Raw genomic sequence first — 15,641 nt, forward strand, 5'->3', positions numbered from 1 at the left:
TCACGCTATATAATTAGTTTTCTGACCACTGCGTATGACGTAAGATATTAATTACCGGTCAATATGCAAAATCTTGTCATATATGAGGTGAATAGTAATCAAAGGTACCAGGATTATAGTACGCCTGATGCGCGTTTCGTCTACATAAGACGCATCAGTGACGCTCATATCAAAATTGTCATGATAAAGTCAAACAAGTACAAAGTTTAAGCGCATTGAGGATCAAAAATTCTAAAAAGTTGTCCCAAATACTAAGTTATCTATGCCTTGGATAAGAAAATCTTTAGTTTGGCGAAATATTCAAGTTGAAAATATTACAAATTCAATTTTTAATTGTTCTAAACTGCCCAAATAAGTACAAGTTGTCTCAAGAGTTGAAGGTCAACTGGTCATATGTTTGTATCACCTAAAATAGACTGGTCTTGTAACAGCTGACGACGGATTGCGTCGTGTCAAACTCTTCTGTAGTTTCCTTGGCTCTATCGAATTCTGCAAGGAAGTAAAAACAAATTTTCAAGACTTAATTTCTACATAGTATCATTAAAATGTTTTTAAAAAAACCTCATACAAGTGTGAGGTTTAGATAGCTAAAAAACAGGTTTAATCCACCCTTTTCTACATGTACCAAGTCAGAAATATGACAGTCGTTATCCATTCGTTTGAGCTTTTGATTTTGCCTTATGATTACGGATAAACCGTTTTAAATGATCCTCGTGATTTTATCTTTTACGTAATCTAAGATGATTACAAACAGGGGGAAGGAGAGGAAATTAATACCAAAGAGGAGTTATAAAACTTGACAAATTCTAACGCTAGATAATATCAACAAACGGCACGAATTGAAAACATCTGTCATTTTGCCTACTTTAAAACAAAGAAAATGACGGGTTAAAGATTTCTTAATATCTAGCTATAGACATAGGCATAACAAGCGAGACAACCCAACCTAACACCGACAGATCATTAATGATTTGTCTTGTATACTGTTGTTTGTCTTTTTGGCATTTTCGTTTTATGTCATTTGGTTGTCAGTTCGTATTCGACTTACTAGTTTGAGTATTACCTTTGGTATCTTTCGCCTCACATTTGTGAAGCATAAATAGTAATTACTATTCATACTTATTTCGAGTGGCGCATTAACTCGTCATAGATACAAGTAAAAGTAAAATGTTGCTAGAAAGGGGTGTCCGTTTTGGCTGTGCTAGATTATAAATACATGACCACGTATATGGGGAGTGCAACATTCTCTCAACATTTGTAAATCTATTCAACAGCCATTTGAGGGGTCCGTAGATTGCCTGTTAGAGGGCCTATCTAACATACAAATGTATCATCATTTTAAACCGAATTAGACTATTTACCGGATTTGTTATAACATAAGCGACACGACGGGTGCCACATCTGGAGTAGGATCTGCTTACACTTCCTGAGCACCTGTGATCACCCCTAGTTTTTGGTGGGGTTTGTGTTGCTTATTCTTTAGTTTTCTATGTTGTGTTATGTGTACTATTCTTTGTCTGTTTGTCCTTTTTATTTTTAGCCATGTCGTTGTCAGTTTATTTTCGATTTATGAGTGTGACTGTCCCTCTGGTATCTTTCGTCCCTCCTTTAAAGTGGAAGTCAAAATTTCCAAATTTTTATTCCAACAAATCTATTTTGTTTAACCTAAGCGTTGTAGCAATTGTTAATATTTTCTCGTGCTAAATATGCACTTATTGTTTTATAACTGGACATAAAGCAGGCGGCATCAATCGATCAATTTTTCTCTACATACGAGTCATCCGTATTTAAGTAACTTACACCAATTTGTAACAGTCTCAATTCTTTACTCATGATGGACTGGAGTGTTTGTAAACGCTGATCTTCATTCTGTAACTAACAAACAAATTATAGACACAGATTAAAGTGAATTTAGAGTTCAAAATAAAAGTACTATTTACTCGCACTACCATGAAACTTAAATTACATTCAAACATTCAAGAGAAGAATTGCAGTTGTATGAACAATTTTTTTAAAACTTGAAACATATTTGAACATATCAATATTTTGAACGTACTTTTGATGATGTGTCGACGTTTTAAGGGCATACGATACAGTTTTGAACCTGTATTTACCAGTTGATGAAAATTTGCATATAGGCTATTTTTTATCTGATTAAATCAAATATGTAATAAAAAATATACCTTCATGTGCTACTTTTTGAGTAAAATGAGGTCGAAATTTTGTATATTTGCTCAAAATTCAGATTTGTGTCCGTATTTTCTTTTTCGAAAGAAAGACATAACTTTTTTGTTTTAAAAGATAAACACAAATTGTTTTTTGTTAAATAATCGGTAATTTCTGTATTTTATAAGTATCATTAAAAATTATGCAACTTTTATTCCGAAATAACTCTATATTTATCAAATGTTCATGAATAGAGGAAAAAACGTAATTTTTTGCTGCATGTTTATCAAAATTAAAAAAAATGCGCTATTTACAGTTTTATAAAATTTTGGTCACATAATCTCCTTGCAAAATGAAACAAATTGCTGTTTTAAAAAATAGGGGTCCATGCACTCGTTTTCAAATTAAAACAGTTTGAATGATAAAAATCAGTCGAAAAATGCATCTTTTCCCGATATGTCATAGTTTGACGTCGCGAAAATAACATTTTACGTTAGCAACGTCATTACCTTCCCTGTAACTGTATCGTATGCCCTTAATGACTTTTTGAAATGCCACCAATATATCCCCCAACAAATCTCTTCCATAGGTTAATTGGGTAAAAAAACTGTAATATCTGAAATCAACTGTTTAATAATTGAGAGGTAAAAACAAATTGGAGCAATATAGATACATGTATAAGCATACCTGAATAATATGCTGTGTGATTTCTTTTCGTCTTCCTTTAACTCTTTCAATTTCGTCGACTAATGCTTGTTCGTTGTTTTCTTTGATTAGTATCTTTGTTTTGACTGTGAGTACAATACAGGTTATATACAATACCGAATCCAAGTCAGAATATACATGTTTTCCATTTACTGTTTTGTGCATAAGTCAGAACTTTGCTAATGTCATGTTGTGGCCTTTTATAACTTGTCATACGGTAATTGTATGTTGTTGAGATCCACACGGTGAAGCTGGTAAAAAGTTGTCTCAATGGCAATGTATTGTTTTCTTTGGAAATGAATTATCTTGAAGATGAATAATTCCAATATAAGTGATGTGTTTTAGCGTTTGTATTTTTTTAAAGGGAGTTAATTCGTGCTTCATTGAAACGTACGTTATATCTCATTTATGTATTTGGCAAAACCATTCGGACCTATTGGTCATTTAACCTTTTTTTTTATTAAGGACGTCACTGATGAGACTTTTGTAGACGAAACGTGCGTCTGGTGTAAGAAAAAACTCTTATTGTGGTATCTATGATGAATTGGTTTATTCATGTTTTATGAACAAAAATTCGAAAAATGTTTGTAAAGATAAAAAAAGTAGAATTTTACATTATGCCTGGACAAAAATAAATAAAAGTTAAAATTTTCTTACATAATACTTTTAAACATTAAAGTTACTGACCTGGTCTTGTCCTCACAGTACTCCTTTTCCTTTGTAAAACAACTGGACTGGAGCGTTTGCATTTTGTACTGATGACGGCTTTAGGTTTGCAAGCCTTTGTCAAACGACGTGGGGAATAGTTAGACAATGACCCTAGGGCTCTTCTTGCAGGTTGATGCTGACTTTCAAATTGTTTGTTCTGTTTACCTATTGCAATTCGTATAGAACAAATACATTGATATTCACGATTAGATTAATGAGACTTCAACAACATAATTGTATGTTGACAGCCTTAAGAGATCAAGGGTTTACTACAAATATCTCATAAGTTTTACATAATTGACCATGTATGGACATATTTAAAGTTCTGTTGGTAGAGCAAGCCGAATTCGTCACAACTCGAACCTTTGGATAGAAGGAGAAGAGCGGGTTCACCCGATGATTGCCGATTGGAGTAAGCCGGAGTGGCTAGAGAGAACATCCGACCGAACATTAGTTATTCGCATGAATATTTCGATGTCACTGGAATAGGACGGGTATCGTCCTTGTATACATACGCTTTTTACAAATTAAGATGAATGCATGATGATGCAATTGTATATCAAGTATCAAGTACCAAATATCAAGTATCAACGTAATATTATACACAAACCACATCATAAATGACTGACTGTGGGTTGCTCAACGTCCAGTGGCAAATGTGTCATACATGTTTGGGGCAAAGTTCATTAAAATTTAAATGTTGTTCATTTAATATTGATAAATCTGTAAACGCCAACCCAGACACTCTCGTCGAAAGGAAGCATAACTGTTTGGGTTTAATTGGAAATATTCGTCGATAGCAATACAAATATGTAGGACTTGACAAATTCTATTGAAAATTAAAACAACACGGAACATTAAAAATATTCATATGTAAATAAAAAAATATGGCAATTACCTTTGTCTTGATAATTGTACAGAACTTTTCCCCATGTAACAGGGCTGGTAGACGATGACGTAAACTGTGTAGGCGTGGTCTGGGTGAATCTTGTCTTTATTAAAACGATAAACATTGATAAATAATACAAATTACTTAATTCATGCGAAATATGTTCTATTTTCATCTACTTGAAATTCTGGGTGAGTCTTGTCTTACTTAAAACGATAAACATTGATAAATAATACAAATTACTTAATTCATGCGAAATATGTTCTGTTTTCATCGACTTGAAATTCTGGGTGAATCTTGTCTTTATTAAAACGATAAACATTAATAACTAATACAAATTACTTAATTCATGCGAAATATGTTCTATTTTCATCTACTTTAAATTATAACAACCTCATTGTTGTTTTATTTTTTTCGGCTGAAGTTTAAGTATTAAACAAGTAAAGTGGAAGACAACAGAGGTAATTTCAAACTCATTAGGTGAAGACAAATGAGGACCCTCAAAGTAGTGTCTAAGTTATCATATAATCACAAACTTGTTGCTAATATAGTCATATAATCATTAGGTTTTTTAAACAAGATATTCAAATAATTACTATAAAAATAGTCAAGTAATCACATAGTCAAAAACCAAATAAGGAGACTCACAATTAAAAAAAAAAGCAAAAATGAAAACGCCACAAAAAATTTGAGTGACCGCAGGTGCTCCAGAAAGGTAAGAGGATCTTGCTCTAAAATAACAATGATATTGTTAACCAACCTTTGGCTTTTTTGATGATGCAGCATCGTGTAATTTTGATATCGACCCCATCATCTGCGCGGCACTTACTTCGATATCTCTCAAGGCGTGTCTATTGAATAGAAAACAATAACAATAAGGACAATGTATATTGAATAGCAAACAATAAATGTATATATATATCTTTGAATGAATGAGGGCATCTACGCGGCACTCTCTTCGGTGTATCTCAATGCATTTCTATTGAATAGAAAACAATAGATTATATATATCTTTAGTATGAATGAGGCCATCTGTGATGCGCAAACTTTGATACCTCTTAAGGCATGTCTATTGAAAGAAAAACAATAGATATATATCATCAGAATAAATGAGAGTATCAGTGCACCCATGCATTCCTCGATATCTCTCAAGGCATGGAACAAAAATCAATAGATATATATCCTTAGTATGAATAATGACTAGAGGAGTACCACAGCCTCTGTTGTACAAGAAATAATGTATAGAAATCAGATAACAAAATTAAAAAATTAAGAGTTGGTATCACAAATATTTGGTTTTTATATTTATAGAAGAGGATGCTGTTTAACGTTTACATATATAGGAATATAAAAAAAGAAGATGTGGTATGATTACCAATGAGACAACTCTACACAAGAGACCAAAATAACACAGAACTTAAAAACTATAGGTCACCGTACGGCCTTCAACAATGAGCAAAGCCCATACCGCATATGCAACTATAAAAGGCACCGAAATGACAAGAAATGACAATGAGTTTGTAATTTCAATCGATGAAAATAGAACATATTTCGCATGAATTAAGTAATTTGTATTATTTCTTAATGTTTATCGTTTTAATTAATTCAAGATTCACCCTGAATTTCAAGTAGATGAAAATAGAATATATTTCGTGATACCTGCTGAGCAAGTCCAACAAACTACCAACACACAAACAGAGGCAAGAGACAGCGTAGTTGGACATGTTCTAACACCACCTAAGTACAAAGGGGAACCAGTTGGGGTTGCAGTCAATAGGGATATTGTCACCTGAGTCCCTACATCCCCAACAAGGCCTGCCACCGCCTGGTATTTTACACCTCCACCAATGACAGAGGCAAGCGCAGTAGGATCGACTATGAAGATGGGTTTGACATCGACCACCCAGACCTACTGCGCACACCACCGCACACATCGCCTGTCTACAATGAACAATCCAAAGAGGCAATACAATCCGCCATACAAGCAGCACGTCCTGATACTCCGTACCAGCAAGACCAACGCAGTCGGAGTAAAATGAAGGCAAAAAGACCGACAGACTCCAGTCTATAGAATAGGTTGCTACAGTCCGCGATATCCAGACAGGATAGTCGGACTCTAAACACCCATACATCATCAGAAATGACAATGTAAAACAGTTCAAACGAGAAAACTTACGGCCTATAACTTATGTAATGATTGTTAAAAGTCCACAAAGGAATGGCTGTTAAAACATATACAGATCCAGATCCATATATGCATCAAAAATGACAAGTGACTTCCCCATTGACGTCCTTTTCTATATTGAGGTTTCAATTTTAACAATTAAATGTAACCTATCATTTTTCTTGTTTAATTGTATTGTGTACATCTTCACGATAATAGTGATTCCAGATTGCAGCTTTTAACTAGAAACATTTAACAAACATATTTTACACATGACATGGGTAAACTCTTTTTGTTCTTAATGTGCTATTATCTGGATAATGCACAGCAAAGGTGTGCAACTACCTCAGATATACTGCACAGTTCAAATCTATTTTTACCTTTAGGGACGGTTTCTGAATTTTGAAAGGGGCGTTATTCTATCATATTAAAAAAATTATCACCGAGTGTAGCGAGACTTAAAACATTTTTTGACGATTTTAGGCTAAACATGACAAAGGGTGGGGACATAAAACAAAATATTTTGTCAATATAATTATTAAATCAGTGTTTCACAGTCAAAATTATTTTTTTGTAACTTCTGTCAAAAAGGGGTGTATGTTAGAATAAACAATTAAAGTAAATCTGACGTGGATTTCATACTCAATGGATTTTATTACGACTAATAAGATAAGTATGCCCGGCATTCTAGTGACTAGGATTGAATTTGATGAGGATCATATTAAAGAGGTGTAAGCCGCAGATCAATCAGTCTTTGCTTATACAAGACATGTCTTCAAAAATTAATACCGTAGAAAACAAAATTTGGAGAGGGAAAGGGGGGGGGGGGTAAAGATTGAAAAGAGAAACATTTTTTTTTATTCAGTTGACCTAATATTTTAGGGGGATCAGCAGCAGATCAATCAGACTTAGCTTAGCTCAGACAACTCTCAAAAATTTAATACAGTAGAAAACAAAATTTTGAAGGGGGATGGGGGATGGGGAGTTAGAGATTGAAAAGAGAAGACGTTACGCGCGATGTTCGTACATGTACAAGTGTAACACGACGTCGCGACTTTTTCGGTAAACAAGCTTATCTTTTAAAGAAGTTAAACTTTACTAACGTTTATGTTATTGACAAATGATTAATGCGTGTTTGTTTAATGGTTTGTGATCAATACATTCCATTTTATAGGTGTGTACATGGAAACAATAACTAAATAAGTCTTTTAATACCTTCACTGTTTACTAGCGTCGGTATAACAAAAAAGATATCAAGAATCTGGAGCTTGGTTGATAAATGCATCTTAATTTGTTGGAACGTATTGCTTTGTATCGCAGTTATATTTTCAATCTCTATTTCACCTTTGAAACAAATTACATTCCTAAGGATATTTACTAGAAACTGTAAGTCTATGTTAATCTTGATGGTTTTTTTTATGTCTGTAAATCATATATTGTCATAGCAACATTCATTGCATATATAGTCTACCTTGAAGTTTCATTTTTTCTAGTACGAGAGTCCAAACGGACGGCTTCGGGACGTAGGTAAAAATCGGAAATTAACTCTTAACTGGAGAGTAACTGCTCTGATAGCATAATAACGACTATTTCGTGTAGTATCGTGCTGTAAGTTTTTGTCTAATCAATTAAAACGATTATTTTGAATCTATTCAAATATGCTTCGAAGTACGGTCCATGAAGCATTTTTTTCTTTTTTTTTAGAAACGCCCCGCTAAATCGTCATCTTCAATTTTTCTTAGAGTTTCAGGGCAAGTAAATGCGTAAAATAAATAGCACTTTGCATTTTCTTCATCCTTTTATAGGGACAGTAGAGTTCTCTCTGCAATTAAGTCAGTCATTGTATATTCAGTGTCAGTTGTGTCGTCTTCGTCAGTATGTTTTTCATCAGGTCAAATATCAATATATAAAGGCACGACCTCATTGCTACCATGCACTTGAGTTTTTAACTAGTATACATTCGTCGCATGAATAACATAAAATATATATTAGCTTGTCCGGGTGTGAGTAAAATATTAATGTGAAGTTTGTATCCACTAGTAGATTAACTAGTGCGACATTCTAGTAAGACTCCAAAAACTCGACGGTGATTTTAAATTACTAATAGGAAATTGATGTATTTTAGATTTTTTGAAAATTGAGAATGATAACATTTCGAAAAATCATTTCAATTCGATTTTATCATTGCACGGGTAAGTAAAAAATTGCCGTAAATTTGAGTTAAGTACGTTTTTATGCCAAAAAATGGAAGTGCGACAACATTTTAAGCCCATGAAAAATCAGCCATAAATCATCATTTTATATTTTTTTAGAATATTTGTCTAAAAATTTTTAAAAATCAAGCAAAATAACATTGACGTAGAAATAAAAATTCTAACTTTTTTCAATTCTATATTAATTTTTTTGAACTCTCAAAACTGTAATCCCCCTAAAAATTCCTAGTGGAACAAAATTGCCTTAGTTGTATGGAACGCATTTTTTTCTTAGGAATTATAATAACATTTTAAAATATTGCGTAAATGACTGAAGAAACATTTCTGTAAGACAATGGAAAAATCCGTTTTTTTAAATATTTAATGGTTAAGATACAAATCATGGTTCAGTTGTAACAATAAACGAAACATGTAACGCGGGACACCCTAAAAAATCCCGTTTTTTTTAAATTGAAGCTTGTCGTATATAACATAAAACATAGTTTATACAATTATTTTCTTCGTTTTTCTTTTGAAAAACCTTTTATTTTAAAATGCTTACAACAGAAATTTATTTTAAGTTACAAATTTGCAATTTTGAGACCTGTATTTTGCCGAACACGTCAATTTTTTCAATGAAGTACGAACATCGCGCGTAACGTCGAAACATTTTTCTTCAGTTTACTTAATATTTTTAAATAGAGGTTAGAGGTCGCAAAGAAAGGCAAGCAATTTATACTCAACAACCCTTTCAGTTTTCATTTATTTTCGCATTTAAAAAGTACACCAAACGAACCTAAAAAAGGTACCCGGTGTATGATCATACGTTAGTGAGACAATAATCAAACGAAAAAAACCAAACCAATGACATCTAGAGGGCAACATATAGTACAGTTTTCAAATAGAAAGGTGTCTACACAATATCGTCACTTATATAAAAATTGAGGATAAATTAGAGATGAGGATAAATTAGAGAAACAAAAAAACAAAAAAAACTCTACCACTAAATAGCAATCCTTTAAAAAATATTTCAATATGAGAGAAGGCTAAATATTAAAAAAATATTAATTAAACACTTCGTAATACCAATCTTTAACTCCATAAAAGCGTATATCTTCCTTCTTAACCTTTATACTATGTTAATTTATTTGTATATTTTTCTGTACCATTGTACTTTGGTTTATAAGAATAAAGATTGATATAACCCTACAGGAAACTTTCATAGGAGCAGCTGATTCCGTTTATCGTCCGCATATTTCCAAAATGATCACGTAAATTGATGGTGTCATGTGTTAAAACAGTGATTGGCCAATCAAATTAGTATATACGATTTAACCTGCACGCTCTGGATGACCCTTTAACCCGAACTCCTATGTCGTTCGGGTTAATTAGGGTCACCAGAGCATTGCAGATTAAATCGTAGATACCGACTTGCTTTGTCAATAACTATAGCTTAGCTCTGAAACGAATTTTCAGATCAACCTGAACTTAAATTTCGGCAGAAGTAGATCACAAATGACTTGTACTGATCAATTTAACTCTCAGCTAGATTTTGATATCTGTATAATTATTTTTCATTTATGAGTTATTTCCAAAAAGGTTCAACAACCCCACCTTAACTATATATTTAAATCGAGATAACGAAATAATTATATTGAAGTAACAATATCATTATATCAAAATAACGAAATAAATATATCGAAGTAACGAAATGAATTTATCGTTATAACAAGATATTTATATCGAGATAACGAAATAAATATTTCAAATTAACGATATATATATATATTGAGATAACTATATAATATTATTTTTTGTAGGTTCCCTATGGGCTTCCGTAGTATGGCACTTTTGTACATTTTACATACCTGATGTTTGATGGAATAGTCCTGCTATCCGTCAAAAGTGAAGAAGTGTCTGAAACGAGAAAATAGTAGAAAACAAAGGATATGTGGTATTCATTCATGACACAAAATCAGTACACGTACAGCAAACCAACAAAAAACACAAAAAGAGCAAAGAAACAGTGCTTTTATTGATGTTCTTCATCTCAAAGTCACAGTGAGGACGTCAACACGGAGAAAAACAACTCTCGCCTTTCTTGCAAAATTAGGACGACCCTTATCATTTATTTAGTTTGAGCGGATTATCTCCAGATAAAGAAATCTAATTGCACTAATTTCGCCAAAGTCGCAGTACGAAATTCATTAAGTTAAACTGTATTTGCACTGAATAATCTAGTGTATTCAGTATATTTATATATATTTAAACAAGAGTGCACAAACTGAAATGTTTCGTCTTCTTTACTGGTAATTAATTGTATGTTGCAAGTCCTTAATATTAAGGTTTACTTCAATTTTTGTTTCTTTTAATGTTATGAATATTGACACAATGCATGCAGACATTTTTAAAATCAAGTCATCAGTGTGTGCACTTTATTTTATTACAATTGTTTCGTAACAAGAACGTTCGATTGACAACATAAATTGATTTGAAGATTGTTGATCGCAAACTATGGCTTTTTATTTAATTTTCAGCTTGTGTTGCCAAAGTTGACCGAATCCTGACCTTTATTTACAATCAACACAGAAGCACGGATGGAACACGTGCGAAATAAGTGAAAAACCTAAGAGCGATGTTTACTTATATTATTTTTTATATTTTCCTTCCATTCAATTTTCCTTTTTCATCAATTGATTTTGCCTGGGACTGTTTTACTATCATGATAGTCCCAGATTTTGTGAATAATACATATTTATAAATCACTAATACTAAAAATGTTTATCGACTTGATAGATAAATAACTTATCTATTAATCTAAAGTGTTATTGTGGTAAAGAAACTCCACAAATAAGTGTCGTATTATCTGAATAGTCTTTGACAAATCGGGCTTTGAACTAAATTAAAAAAAAAACATATTTACTGTCTTCAAATAAACCGCTTGATCTTCATTACTAAAAAATCAATTTAAAAAAACCTTACCATTTTACCAATGACAATTAAATAAATATTTATCGTATATTCATAGTTTACTCTCCAAACCTCCAGTGTACATGTTAAAGTAGTATTAATCATCTAGAGAATTTTATCAGTTGGTCAATTTGCTAAATGAAACAATTTGCTACATGGAAGACTGATATAAGTTTTTCAAAATTTGTTTACGGATGAACAACTTGAAATCCGTACGCAATTGGTTCCCGAATCAACTTTCACTTCGACAATATAAGATTGTACAATTTTATTGTCATTAATTTGCTGTAATAAATACAGCACTATTTAAGCTAAATATGTTAAATTTTATAATGAAATATTTTTGATTATTGGTAAAAGACAAACTAATTAATGCATCTCTTTACAATTTTTTCTTACAACAGAAAAGGAGGAGTGTTATGGGAACGATGTTTCTTCATGTCATTGGGCCCGAAAGCAATTTCAAAAAATATTTTGTATTATGATCTTCACTGGATTTATTGATTTAACGTCCAGTGGTCAGTATTTCACGCGTTTTTAGGAAACTATAGAAAAGAAGGTTCTTCATAATTTTTGTTCAAAGAGAAGTTAATATTCTGGAATATAACCTCCACTGGAAAAACTACACTATGGTATAAAAAAAAGAAGATGCGGTACGAATGCCAATGAAACAACTCTTCACAATAGGGTGAAGGTTGGTACCTATCAAAACATTTAAACCCGCTGAAATTGTCTGCACCTGTCGTAAGTCAGGAATCGGATGTTCAGTAGTTGTCGTTTATTGATGTGGTTCATAAATGTTTCTCGTTTCTCGTTTTTTTAATATAGATTAGACCGTTTGTTTTCCCGTTTGAATAGTTTTACACTAGGAATTTGTGAGGCCCTTTATAGCTTGCTGTTCGGTGTGAGCTAAAAGCTCCGTGTTGAAGACCGTAATTTGACCTATAATTGTTTATTTTTATAAATTGTGACTTGGATAGAGTAGTCTCGTTTGCACTCATACCACATCTTCTTATATCTATCTACTGACAGAATAAAGGGAATAGAAAATTTGTTTGAACTAAACAGATTTGACATACATAGCATTGTTTCGAACTTGTTGTTCCTGACATATTAAAGAGAATCAAATATTTGCATTTAAACTTTAAAATATTTTACAGCATTGTTTCGAACAAATTTATAAGTAGAATTTATTTTTGGTTGAATTAGATATAAGCGTTTCATTTCGTTATGTACTGTTCTTTAAGTATAATAATCCGGTCGACTTGCAGCCGATGCATTAGAGGTGTTGACTTTTAAAACCTGTAAATATGCTTGTAACGTTATTGGATATCTCTCGATTGTTACATCAAAACTGACTTTTGTCTATGAAAACAAGGAAAGCAATACTTAGAAGTAAACTATGTCCAATAAAACAAATATTAAACATGAATAAATGTTTCTTTTCAATAATTTCTAAAATCAATTTCTATAAACCATCACTTTAGTTAACATTAAATATACCGGTAAACAAACTATTTTCCGGATCAAAGTCTGACGCTTCGATCAATTCGATAAATATGTCTAACAGATCTTTCAGAACTCTTCTGTCTTTATCCACAATACCCTTGCCTGTCACGTGATCTAATGGCAGTTGGAGAATGTCGTCTGATATGCTGTTGATCATAAACTGGCCAATGGTTTGCTTTGTTCTTTCTGAAGACACATTCTTTGACCCTATAAGGACGAAATAAACATTACAAGATAAGGCGATCATTTGTTTTACAATTACTCAAAGGAGTAAAATCGAAATATCGAGAAATATTTAAATCTTTTTTTCCGAAAAAAAAAACCAACCCCAGAGTTTTGGAATATAAACACTCAAGTGAGATGGCCTAATTGACCTTCAATTCAAAACTCTTTTTGCTCGACCTTATTTTGTTTCAAAAGTTCTTATTTTATCATTTGTTCTTAGATTTTTTTTACTGTAACATTTAATTATTCTTGTATCTGTAAATAGTAACAAAATAAGGTTAAAGCTCATTTTCAATTGTCAATTGCTCCGATGAGAATTGAATCTGTGTTACCTGGCTGTTTTTATATGGTTATAACATGTTTGAGTCCGTTTATAGAATATTGAGGTCTCAAGTTGAAGAAAATAACGTAGAAAGGATTATACTTCACGTATTTAAAAAAAATTAAATCGTGTTTTTTTCTCATTCATTTCAAGATACAGTAAATGTTGCCTTGTAACCATGGAATTTGTCGTTTCTATCAATATCTGGTATAAATCGACACAAACCTGGAATTCCCTCCTCTGTCAGGGCCTGATAGATTAACACAAAGTGAGAGACATCTATTTCGTCGACGCTACTACATTTTACTGGAGGATTTATGCGTCCAAAAACGTAATTAGCACGTAAAATAATCTCTGAAAAAAGAATAGATATTATTTTTTTCAAAAACTTACATATTTCCATCAGATCAAATCAAAACTTTACTCAGTGCAGAATAATGCCGTTGAATGCATTTTGATACAAAATTGTAGTTTTTACATGTTTTGGTAAAACTTTACACCAACGGAAGTCTCTAGTTAAACTTATTTAATTTGTATGCACAACACAATACACAAAAAAGTCATGTAAATAGTGTTACTTCCGAAAAGGTGTTGATGTTCTTCTACATTTTACAATATATGTCACTGGACATAAAGTAAACAACAATTCCATTGTTTAACTTGATTTTCAAACCTTTTTATTTACGTTTTTATTCCGTTTGGAATTATCTACATCTCAATATTTGGTACGTGTGTTGTAAATTTGCTTATTGGATATTTTTCATATACAATATTTGTCAGCAAATGCTTATCAAAAATATTTTGGTTTGCCGAAACACTGCCCAGAGGTCGAGACAGCGGGTAGGTACTAAGGTAGGCATTTTATTTTATTTTTTTCGGCAAAGACAAATTGAAGTGTCAGAGGTTTTTAAGTCTTCATGCCTATCTGATTAAACAAAAACTTTTTCACACCAGGACAATTAAAGATTTTGAGTAGGCAGCTATTTTGTGGGTAGGTATGGTTAGGGCAAACATATTCTTGTTTTATGGCCCAACCTACAGTAAATCAATGATAATAAACTGGCAAGTTATCACACTCACAAATTGTAAATGCAGTCTTGTTTTTTTTCTGTGTAGCTGGCTTGCTGTCTCATCGAGAATTACTAAGTACCAATCTCTAACATTCATGAACATGTATGGTACGTGTAGGAAAACAATGTAAACGAGACAGTGTCAGAGGTGGATATTACAGTGCGTCTAAATTGAAGTGGTATCTTAGTCGAGGACAAATGTTAATACTTTCAAATTTCTACAACCGAACCATATTTACTACAAACCTTCATCTATAATATCCCGAGTGTCTGTTTTCATTTTGTTTTTGACGGTCTGTTCGATATCTCTTGTATACATACGTCTTTGTGTGATGTATTGATTAATGTTCAGTCCATAATAAAGTACACGTGAAATATAATATGTGTTAAACAAACGCTATATGTAGTTATATTTTAATTCGTCACCTCAAACGTATATAAAGTATACATAAAATAAAAACAAACACTTGTTTCATAGGAATAGCTCGCCAGCATGTGCAGCTTACTGTGATAATTTTATTAAAAAAAGAAAATTAAGAGTCCCGATATCATCAGATACCGGATCACCGCTGCGTAGTACACTACAGCCTACAAAATAGAAAATCAAAATGAGAAATCATATATACATATATACATAATATATAAGTGCCTATAAATAGCAGCACATGACATACAAATCTATGGGAGTGTGGATTAATCAGTACAGAGATTAATTCAATTA

At 32.3% G+C, this 15,641-nt stretch overlaps 1 protein-coding gene across 2 annotated transcripts; it reads right to left on the reverse strand.

Annotated features, from left to right (window-relative positions):
• Positions 1-314: 314 nt before the first annotated feature.
• LOC139527298 (uncharacterized) lies at positions 315-15,293 on the reverse strand. Of its 2 annotated transcripts, none has more exons than XM_071322653.1 (10): positions 15,167-15,293; positions 14,076-14,204; positions 13,310-13,510; positions 10,693-10,741; positions 5,229-5,319; positions 4,478-4,571; positions 3,559-3,744; positions 2,854-2,957; positions 1,801-1,875; positions 315-489 (listed from the first exon to the last, which is right to left on the reverse strand). In XM_071322653.1, the coding sequence occupies exons 1-10, from the start codon at positions 15,237-15,239 to the stop codon at positions 403-405; spliced, it is 1,089 nt and encodes a 362-aa protein (XP_071178754.1). In that variant the 5' UTR covers positions 15,240-15,293; the 3' UTR covers positions 315-402. The 2 variants fall into 2 exon arrangements, with proteins under 2 accessions (XP_071178754.1, XP_071178753.1); XM_071322652.1 differs by having other exon boundaries at positions 13,298-13,510.
• Positions 15,294-15,641: the final 348 nt, after the last annotated feature.

This window comes from Mytilus edulis, chromosome 6 (genome assembly GCF_963676685.1).
Source record: "Mytilus edulis chromosome 6, xbMytEdul2.2, whole genome shotgun sequence".
Classification (NCBI taxonomy): domain Eukaryota; kingdom Metazoa; phylum Mollusca; class Bivalvia; order Mytilida; family Mytilidae; genus Mytilus; species Mytilus edulis.

Bases quoted from the DNA above. Each gene is read 5' to 3' on its own strand.
- LOC139527298 (XM_071322652.1), bottom strand. From the start codon at position 15,239: ATGTATACAAGAGATATCGAACAGACCGTCAAAAACAAAATGAAAACA. The intron at 13,511-14,075 runs GTTTGTGTCGAT...TCGTCCTTATAG, and splicing joins GACAGAGGAGGGAATTCCAG to GGTCAAAGAATGTGTCTTCA. The intron at 3,745-4,477 runs GTAATTGCCATA...GAATTGCAATAG, and splicing joins GTACAATTATCAAGACAAAG to GTAAACAGAACAAACAATTT.